Here is a 10521-nt window from a genome sequence, read left to right on the forward strand (position 1 = left end):
GTTGGGTTCACGTTGACGGAAAGGGGGGGGTCCAAGCGTCTCGTATTTATGCATAGGCTTAGTGAATGTCAGCATGTTTCATCTCCTTTGGGGATAGTGCAATCAGCTTTATTCCCAACAAGGTAGAACACTTGTCTGCTCCGAGACTACCTCGGTTGGGGAAAGCTTGTTCCCTCCCTGTTCCTGGACTCGAAGTGACATATAACCGTACTTTGCGTCGTAATCACCTCTACCAGTAAAGCACGATAGAGTATCCTCCGCAAAGCGATTCACCGTCCACACTAGCAATCCGCAAGATGAAGATTGATGTGCACCACCACTTCTACCCCCAAGCCTTTCGCGAGGGTAAGTACGCTTCCCTATCTTCAGGTGAAATGACAAAGCCATAATGTACGTCATCAGCCCTGGAAGCAGCCGGGGGTGACCCCTCGGGCTGGTACATTCCGCCGTGGACACTGGAACTCGACCAGGAGATCAACGCAACCCTCAACGTAACCACGACCATCCTCTCCGTGACAGCCCCCGGCCCGGTGATAGCCAAGGAGCCAGCTGCGGCGGCGTCACTGGCGCGGGAGTGCAACCGCTCCGCCGCCGCCATCCGCGACGCCGCGCCCGCCCAATACGGGTTCTTCGCCTCGGTGCCCTCGCTCTTCGACACGGCGCTTGCCCTCGAGGAGATCCGCTACGCGCTGGACGAGCTCCACGCCGACGGAGTTACCCTCTTCACCCGCTACGGCCAGGGGCCCAACTACCTGGGCCACGAGGCGTTTGCCCCGATCTGGGCGGAACTCAGCCGGCGGCAGGCGGTGGTGTTCATCCACCCAACGCACCCGCAGGATACGGCGCTGATCAACCGCGCCCTGCCGCAGCCGATGTTCGACTACCCGCACGAGACGGGGCGCACCGCGATGGATTTGCTGACCTCGGGGCGGCTGCGCCAGCACCGCGGCTGTCGCGTCATCCTCTCCCACGCGGGCGGCACCTTGCCCTACCTCATCCACCGCGCCGCCACCATGCTCCCTTGCATGCCCCCGGACCGCAACATCGGCCTCAGCCGCGACGAGATCCTCGACACCGCCCGCGAGGTCTTCTACTTCGACACCGCCATCTCCGCCAACGAGGTCACCCTGTCCGCGTTGGCCCGCTTCGCCAAACCGGGCCATATCCTCTTTGGGAGCGACTTCCCCAATGCGCCCCGGGATGCCATTGTGCAGTTTACTCGGTTCGTGGAGGAGGAGGCCGCCGCGTTGCCGGATGGAGTTACGGTGGAGGCGCTGAAGGAGAATGCGCTGCAGTTGTTTCCCCGCCTAAAGCGGGCGGAGGCCAGTGGTGTTTCCAGGATTTAGTATGGGAATGACTGTCTTGGCGCCCTCGTAAACCTGTTTATGCAAGAACGAAGAATCTATTCGTGCTCTGTGTATGGTTTAGTCACATCATAGTTTATTCATTGGCTTCTTGGTTGTGAAATGCAACGATTACCTAAGGGTTGTGGATGCCCCGCAGTTACCGGAAGGAGTTGTCTGCTGCCTATCCGTTTAGGGTTGGTTGTCTCGTTCTGCCCCGATTACTCGGTACCTCCGTCTCTCCCCGTTTGGATGGATGATTGTCCTGTACCACAGCACTTCCTCCCTTGCTGAAATTTTTGAGCCTCCTTAGAGTCTCAATAAGTGAACGGAGCTGTCCTACGCAAGAAAGGAGGTACCCTCTCCAATGCACACTGGCCGTCTCTACTCATCCCAATTCGGTGTGAAGACGCGAACCTCCGAGATCGTACGGGTACATATTAGGGCATCCTGATTTGTGCATTACCCATTTGGGATATCTGCAGGCTGCAGGGCTCCAGGCTGGCTGCCACACACCCAGCGGGGTCGCGTTTCCCCCTTGAAGGATGAATTTCTGTCGCCAACGAGGGCGCAACTAGATAAACCAAGATCTCCACTAGCTCACAGCGTGGTTTCTATTCTTGTGTTTCTCCTCGCTAGCCAGTTTTCACAGCTGAAACACCCCGACAAGATGCAACCGATCGTGTGGCTGCTGGGTGGGGCGATAGCCCTCCTCGTGGTTGTCCTCCGTGCAGCCTGGACCTATGGACACCGAACCAAGGACATGCCTAGCGGTGAGTTGGCTGTTCTGTCCACCTGCTCGCTTATTCTTACCTCCAAACACTTACTCGATCTGCAGGGCCTCCGACACTACCCTTCATTGGCAATGCGCATCTCATCCCCAAGTCTTACACGCACATTCAGTACGTCTAGCCCTCCACCCCGGAATCTGCGGGACACAACAACATAACGGAAAGGAGAGAAAGAAAGAAACAAACCACTAATGCATCAAGATTCACCGCCTGGGCCCGCCAGTATGGCGGCCTGTACATGCTCAAGGTGGGCAACAGCAACATGGCGGTGGTGACCGACCGCCGCATCGTCAAGGAAGTGCTGGACAGCAAGAGCTCGCTGTACAGCCACCGACCGCATTCGTTCGTCTCACACGAGCTCATCACTCAGGGCGACCACCTGCTGGTGATGCACTACGGCCCCAAGTGGCGCACCTTCCGCCGCCTGGTGCACCAGCATCTGATGGAGTCGATGGTCGACAGCCAGCACCTGCCCATCGTCAACGCCGAGGCCATCCAGCTGGTGCGCGACTACATGCTCGACCCGGCGCATCACATGGCCCACCCGAAGCGGTTTAGCAATAGCATCACGAATTCAATTGGTTTGGTCCCTTCTCCTCCCCTTCCCTTCCCCTTCCCTAACCCCGCTTTACTGCGAAGGCGGGGATTCCGCTTGATGGTTTGTGCTCATACAGTAAACGCCACATAGCTGACATCTCCCAGTATTCGGCATCCGCACGGCCGACCGCCACGGCAGCAACATGAACCGGCTGTACACGTTGATGGAGCAATGGTCGGAGATCATGGAGACGGGGGCCACGCCGCCCGTGGACATCTTCCCGTGGCTGAAGCGGCTGCCGGAGGCGCTGTTCGGCCACTACGTGACGCGGGCGCGGGCGATCGGCGCGCAGATGGAGACACTGTACGAGAACATCCTGCAGCGGGTGGAGAAGCGCCGCGCCGGCGGGGTGCACCTGGACACCTTCATGGACCGGGTGATTGCGTCCCAGGACCGCAACCAGCTGCCGCGGCACCAGCTGGCCTTTATCGGGGGCGTGCTGATGGAAGGCGGGTCGGACACCAGCTCCAGCCTGACACTCGCCATCGTGCAGGCCCTCACCCTGAACCCGGAGGTGCAGCGCAAAGCCCACGCCGAGATCGACGCGGTCGTCGGCCACACCCGCTCCCCCGTCTGGGACGACCTCGCCCGGCTGCCGTACATCAACATGATCATCAAGGAGGGCCACCGGTGGCGGCCGATCCTGCCGCTGTGCTTTCCGCATGCCCTGGGCCAGGATGATTGGGTGGACGGCAAGTTGCTGCCCAAGGGGACGATGGTCGTCGTCAACACTTGGGGGATGCATATGGATCCGGACCATCGGCTGAACCAGAAGTATGATCCTGCGAAGTTCGTGCCCGAGCGGTTCGCGGAGCATCCTGCGCTGGCGCCGGAGTATGTGCCGGGTGCGTGGGAGAATCGCGATCACTATGGGTATGGGGTTAGTCGGCGGATCTGTCCGGGGATTCACCTGGCGGAACGCAATATGTTTCTGGCGATTGCGAAGCTGCTGTGGGCGTTTGAGTTCCAGCCGGGTAGTGAGGGGGAGACGTGTGATAGCGACCCGGTGACGGGGTATCAACATGGCTTTCTGTACTGTGCTAAGCCCTACGGCACTCGACCGGTGCTTCGCAGTGAGAGTATACGGGAGACGGTCGAGCGCGAGTTTGCCCTGGCACAACGGGAGGTGTTTTCGACATTCACGGAGGGGTGAGGGTGGGATTGTTGGGTGGAGGTTCATGGGATCTCGACATCTTCCGGTCTAGTTTTGTGGGAATTGTGCTTGTCTCGCTTTGCTTTGTTGTATTTCTTTGACTTCCGTCTATTCACAGCCTTGTTCATGAAATTGCCATCTCGCCCTCCATATTTATTGGACCAATAAGCGTAGACTTTCTCTGTACAGCACGGGATGCCTTGTATGACAAAAAAAAATGTTAATATCCGCTAAGATGAAGTTTCCCGTGGATGGCAGCGAACATAAATCACATTCACTGAGCGCTGGCCACGGAATTATGCCCTGTGAATAAAGAATCAACTGACATTTCTCATGAAACCGCACAAGATGTTGTTGTATAAAAGCCAAAGTAGCTGGATGATCGATAACTTGATAGCCCCACGTCCATAGTTGACACTTCAGACAAACAAACTGTTGTAAACAGAGACCAACCATGGAGAGACCAATCAGCACGACACCCATCCTCGACCAAGCGCTCACATGCGTGCAGTCATACAAAGCGCTCGCGGCAACCGCCCGAGAGCTCGCCAGCCCGGAGCTACAACGCAGCATCGAAGAGGGGCTCGCGCAGTTCCTGACCCACATGCCTGAGTTCAACATCTTAATCAACCCTGTCGACCCCCCGCACGCGTCGTGGGACTACCTCCTGCGCAACGACGCCAGCCAACGCGGCGAGATGACCATGCTCCTCATGGAGCTGCAGTGCGAGATCGACCAGATGGCCTTCGCGATCCGTCAAGCGATGCAGCAGCAGCAGCAGCAGCACCCCGAACCCGAACCCCTGAGTAACAACAGCCGCCTTGTGGACGCGTGGATGGAGAACCTGCGCAGCGTGGAGGACCACACGGTGTGGCGCCTGGCGTTCTGGCGGCGCGACCACGCGATGCACACGAGCTACCCCACCACCAACCCGCTGGTCAACCAGTCCTTCTACTTCGCGATCCGCAACGAGCTGGGCCTCGACGTCTCCACGCAGTTCCGCGAGTGCATCCGCGGCGCCATCACCCAGGAATGCCCGAGCATCACCGCGCGGCCGGCCCTCCTCCGCCGACTGGTCGATCTAGTCGTCCAGCGCCGACGGTTCTGGAACTTCCAGCGCCGCATCCGCGGGCTCAGCAAGGACGCCGTGCTCTGGGGGCGGGACGCGTCGGCACCGCCACCTTTTGCCCAGGGGGACGAGCGCTTCACCTGCCCGTTCTGCTTCTTCGACCTCCCCGTCGCGCCCTACCGGACCCCGCGCGCGTGGACGGACCACGTGATGAGCGACCTGGAGGGCTACGTCTGCCTGTACGAGACGTGCTCCTCCACCCGCGCCTGGCCCGAGGCCTGCCCGCACGCCTGCACCTCCTTCGGCGCCTGGTTCGCCGCCATGGCCGGCAGCTTCGCCGAGGGCGTCGAGTGGTGCAGCCACGCCTTTGCCTGTGACGGCCGCCGGCTGGAGGAGGTCCACCGCCCGCGCTGTGCCGCGCCCGCCGTCAGGTTGGACAGTGTCTGTCCGCTGTGTGGAAGGGAGCCGGCCGTCGAGGAGACGCAGCTGCGTGTGGCGGGTCCGGCGGACCTCCCGCTGAATGATGGCCAGGACCGCGCCAAGGCCAGGCTGTTGCTGTCGCATATCGCCGGCCATCTGGAGGTGATCGCGCCGATGGCGTTCACGTGGAATACAGATCGGAATGCCCTCGATCCGGATCGGCGGCTGTTTTGGGGGCGCATTGGGTCGCCTGGGAGTGCTGGAGGGTCGGCGTGAGGTTGAAGTGGCTGAACGAGAGAGAATTCTGGAGTTTCCGGTTGGTCTGGACTGGACATATTGGGATTACTGTTTTGCATAGATGATTAATCACTCAGTTGTCTTTTTTCTTTTTTTTCCCTTAGAATCCAAATTGGAAAGCTTGATGGCACTAAGAGACCACAGGTTAGTAGCGTCGGTTCGGAGACTTGGACCATGTTGTCGTCGACGGATCCATGTCTATGCGTTATAATGCCATCACAAGGATTATTCGGCACGGCATGATCTTCCCGTACTGATGTGGAAGCAGGACCACCACGAGATTTTAAAATGACAAACGAAATTGTTCAATAAATGTGAAAAAAACCCTTCCTGGAAAGACCCTCCTATGACAGGCAGCTCAAAGCCCGCCAGCTAGCCACACCATCGGAGACATAATTTTCTCTCGGAGGAATGCACGCCCCGCAGCCAGACCTTAAAGCCATTTCAGAGCACCGAGATCGGAGGCTTGCTGATTGATATGATTGATATGATTGATATCGTCCGAACCCATAGGCAGTCCTGAGCGAGTTGCCGACCAAATCTGCCGCACCCGGAGGCTTGCTTCCTACATCGGGTAATCTGCGGCCGATCTTGGGTCCAGACACCCTGCTACGGTGCTACCCCAATTTTTAATTGATCCTTCCCCTGTCGAAGGTCTGGCCAAATCGCAGCGTTGGAATTATATAAGCGGAGCACACAATTCCCGCGGTGCAGGAAATTCCCAAAGTCCGAGGGTTCCCTGCGGCGATCGCGCAGATTTTATACCGCATTATCGCAGGGTCTGGTGGAGCTGGAGCCCTTTGCGAGCTGGTGCGGTAGGGAACGATGACGAATCGTCTCCGTTTATTTCTTCTTTAGTCAAATATTGCCCCACTTGATGCCGATTACAAACGCAAGTCTAATGACCCTGAAAACCTAATTGCGCGGGATGTTTGCGTTGATGGCAGTTGATGACTGGGGTTATGAGTGTTCTGGTACCAAGTACAAGCTGTCACATCGTGATAGATGCGGTGAGACGCCTTTATCTTACGATGATAGTAGCTTTTTCTACATCCTTAGACACCATCAGCCACTCAATGACCGAAAGAAAGGTCTTCGTGCAGGGGATTGGGGTAAGGTCTGCATTGAGTTCAATGATCTGCGCTCATTGACCGGCTCACATCTCTTAGCTGCACAATTCAAATCCGGCGGCCAATAGTCGACGCCACGGAGTTTAGATCTGCATTCTACTAAATCCGATGCAATCCTACCGAGTCCCTTTTGGGGACTGCAGCCACGTCCAAGCCACTTGATATTGCCGACCGGCTGACGATGAGCGCAGGCGACTGACTTAGCGGATATGTCGTGTGCGACTGGTCCCCCCTTGTTATATTGCCAAAAACGCCGCATATCCACCCGCCGCATGTCTAGCCAATACAACAAGGGATCCGTAGAGTGGTCCATGGAGTCGTACCCACTTGATTGAGGAGATTGAAGCCATCGCAAGATTTGAACCTGCGCAATATGATCTCCCACCATACCAGCCGAGTGGGCGAGCCGAGTGGGCGCGCTTATCCCCTAGCTGTCACACTCGGCACGGAGGCGTCCAGCTTGCTGGGTACAAGATCGGCCTGATCCCCGTCCGCGTTGTCACAAGGGAATAATTCCCGTCAGCCAGGGGAATCCTTTCGCAAATCGCTGATTGAAGATGTTGCTTCCATCCTTCTCTGTAACAGGGGTTGCTACTGCCCTTGTGTTGCTCAACGCTGTGCATGCATCTCAACCTGGGTCGTCCGTACAAAAGTCCCGAGCCTATGACCGGTTTTCCGGCCGTTCTGTGAGAAATCATGCTCCCAGAACTCAGTCGAGCAACACTTCTACCTACCGATTCTGGAATGATCGGACTAAGCGTATGCAATCCTACCCCACCTGAAGATGAACCTTATTCGCGACTGACGTACTGTGCCATTGCATCCGCATAGCCCACTTGGTAGAAAGCTTGCCAGACGTCCACTTCGACCTGGGCGAGATGTACTCGGGTTCGATTTCCATTAGCTCACACCAGAATGAATCCCGGTCTCTATTCTACATCTTCCAGCCCAAGATTGGCGAACCGTCAGACGATTTGACCATCTACCTCAATGGAGGACCAGGGTGCTCTTCCGAACAGGCCTTCTTCCAGGAGAATGGACGGTTCACGTGGCAGCCGGGCACATATGCTCCAGTCATTAATCAGTATTCATGGGTCAACCTGACAAACATGTTATGGTACGTTGTTGCCAATGCATCGAGGGCCAAGTGACGCCGCCTGCAGTGAGCAGGTCGCCCCCTCGGGCTTCATCCCCAGCAAACGAACGCACTCCGATGCTAATGGAAGTCGCAGGGTCGACCAACCGGTAGGAACTGGGTACTCCGTGGGCACACCAACCGCGACCAACGAAGCAGAAGTGGCCGCGGACTTTCTCGAGTTCTTCACTAAATTTCAGAATCTGTACGGCATCAAGAACTTCCGCATCTTCGTGAGCGGCGAGAGCTACGCGGGACGGTATGTGCCCTACATCTCCTCGGCGATGTTAGACAAGAACGACACCACCCACTTCAACCTCAGCGGTAAGCCGACTCACCCCCTCCATTACCTCGCACACTCTAATATGCCGCCCACAGGAGCCCTCCTATACGACGCTTGCATCGGCCAGTGGGACTGGGTCCAAGCCGAACTCCCCGCGTACCCCTTCGTCCAGCAACACGCCTCGCTCTTCAACTTCAACGAGACCTTCATGGCCTCGCTAGCCACCACCTACGAAGAATGCGGCTACCAGGCCTACTTCGACGAATACTTCACCTTCCCTGCCGCCGGCATCCAACCACCCAAGTACATGAACTACTCGGAGTGCGACATCTACAACGCAATCTACTACGAAGCCTTCACCCCGAACCCATGCTTTAACCCCTACCGCATCATCGACGAGTGTCCCCTGCTGTGGGACGTGCTGGGCTTCCCGACTGATCTGGCCTACGAGCCCGCGCCGAGCACCTACTTCAACCGCGCGGACGTCAAACGCGCCCTGCACGCGCCCCACGACATCGAATGGGAGCTGTGCAGCACCGACCCCGTCTTCGTGGGCGGGGACGCCGTCTCCGGGCCCGAGCAGCAAGGCGACGACTCGCCCAACCCGACCGAGGGGGTCCTGCCGCGCGTCATCGAGGCCACCAACCGCGTGCTCATCGCCAACGGCGACTGGGACTACCTGATCATCACCAACGGCACCCTCCTGGCCATCCAGAACATGACCTGGCACGGCCGGCTGGGGTTCGCGGCCGCCCCCGCCACCCCCATCGACATCCGCATGCCCGATCTCCAGTGGGCGGGCGTCTTCGATGCCCAGGAGGGGTACGGGGAGCTGGACGGGCCGCAGGGCGTGATGGGCGTCCAGCACTACGAGCGCGGGCTGATGTGGGCCGAGACCTTCCAGGCCGGGCATAAGCAGGCCCAGGATCAGGGCCGCGTCTCGTATCGGCATTTGCAGTGGTTGTTGGGGGAGGTCGATCGTCTCTGATTCCGGCCTGTAGACTTTTTTGGGCGCCGTGGTGCTTACGCTTAGGAGCTCGATATGTTCTTACTCCAGGTTGTACGCGCGCCACGTGTTGGAGGTTGGTGTATGGGCTGTACAGTTGGTGTTGGTGCGGCGCATGTATAGATGAGTGTGTTCACTTTATCGGTGTGTGCATGCAACGCCTCGCTTCAACGAGTCACATGATTTCAAATTAAACTAGATATATATAAATATTATAAGGTCTATAGATAATTTCTTCTTTCTTAATAATTTAATAATTTTTAAAATATTAAAGTTTTTTTAAGTAAATATATTTATTAATATTATAGTTATAATTAATAATTATAAGCCCGGCTTAAACTTCAAATTTTTATTTAATTAATTCTTATTATTTTTTTATTTTTTTTAAATATTAAAAACATCCTTTTATTAATTATACCGGCTGCTAAAAATATTGAACTATATTAAAGATTTCAATTTATTAATAAACTAAATAATTAAAAAATATATTTATTTAGTAATAATAATATAACAAATAGTTAATATAATTAAGTTTTCAGTTTCAATTAATACTATTAACAATTAAATTTAATATGAAGTTTTAAAAATCTATTTTTATTTATAAAACTTTTAAAAAATAATTTTTAATATTAATATAAGATTTATTTAAATTTTTTTTATTTAGTCTATTCATAAAATTAAATTATTTAATTTTTTATATATTATTTATAGTATTTTTAGATTTATTATTTTTAATATAACTACCGCCGAACCTATAGTTAGAGTAGCTTAACCTAATTATTATATCTTAATCTTAATCTAACTATAACTGTATAGCTAGATCAAAATGTAAAAAATTTTTAATTATATAATTAAGATTAGATTAAAATATAACTATTATTTTAATTATTTATATCTACTAAATAAAAAAATTAGATATAATAAATAGATTATTAATTATAGATTAATTAATAATATATATATTATTTTTATATATATTATATATAAAATATAATAAACTTTTAATTATAATATAATAATATTTTTTAAATTTAATTAATTTTTTTATTTATTTTATCTGTTTTTTTTTAAAATATAATATATTTTATAAAATATTTTTATTATTAATAAATTAATAGTTTTATACTACTTTTTATATTTTTAAAACTAGATTTATAATATTATTTATACAAATTAGATTTTATTTTTTTTTAAATTAATTTATTATAAAATAGATAAATAATGTTTAATTTTTATTAAAATCTCTTATTATTAATACTTACAGTATTATTTTTTTATATAATTCTAATAATATAT

At 52.9% G+C, this 10521-nt stretch overlaps 4 protein-coding genes across 4 annotated transcripts; all 4 read left to right on the forward strand.

Annotated features, from left to right (window-relative positions):
- Nucleotides 1-296: 296 nt before the first annotated feature.
- Nucleotides 297-1346, forward strand: BO66DRAFT_474631 (amidohydrolase family protein; the record flags this gene model as incomplete). The annotated part of the gene is made up of 2 exons (XM_025653156.1): nt 297-345; nt 403-1346. The coding sequence occupies 2 exons, from the start codon at nt 297-299 to the stop codon at nt 1344-1346; spliced, it is 993 nt and encodes a 330-aa protein (XP_025499693.1).
- Nucleotides 1347-1926: 580 nt separating this feature from the next.
- BO66DRAFT_357964 (cytochrome P450) lies at nt 1927-3885 on the forward strand (the record flags this gene model as incomplete). Its single annotated transcript, XM_025644915.1, has 4 exons — nt 1927-2116; nt 2182-2245; nt 2336-2715; nt 2837-3885. Exons 1-4 carry the CDS (start codon nt 2014-2016, stop codon nt 3883-3885), a joined length of 1596 nt encoding a protein of 531 aa, XP_025499694.1. The 5' UTR covers nt 1927-2013.
- Nucleotides 3886-4339: 454 nt separating this feature from the next.
- On the forward strand, nt 4340-5650 carry BO66DRAFT_460777 (uncharacterized protein; the record flags this gene model as incomplete). Its single annotated transcript, XM_025652312.1, has 1 exon — nt 4340-5650. The coding sequence occupies one exon, from the start codon at nt 4340-4342 to the stop codon at nt 5648-5650; it is 1311 nt and encodes a 436-aa protein (XP_025499695.1).
- A 1708-nt stretch (nt 5651-7358) lies between these two features.
- Nucleotides 7359-9207, forward strand: BO66DRAFT_414732 (alpha/beta-hydrolase; the record flags this gene model as incomplete). Its single annotated transcript, XM_025649490.1, has 4 exons — nt 7359-7560; nt 7633-7918; nt 8034-8260; nt 8315-9207. 4 exons carry the CDS (start codon nt 7359-7361, stop codon nt 9205-9207), a joined length of 1608 nt encoding a protein of 535 aa, XP_025499696.1.
- Between the last annotated feature and the right edge of the window lie 1314 nt (nt 9208-10521).

The sequence above is a fragment of the Aspergillus aculeatinus genome (assembly GCF_003184765.1).
Source record: "Aspergillus aculeatinus CBS 121060 unplaced genomic scaffold BO66scaffold_56, whole genome shotgun sequence".
Classification (NCBI taxonomy): Eukaryota; Fungi; Ascomycota; class Eurotiomycetes; order Eurotiales; family Aspergillaceae; genus Aspergillus; species Aspergillus aculeatinus.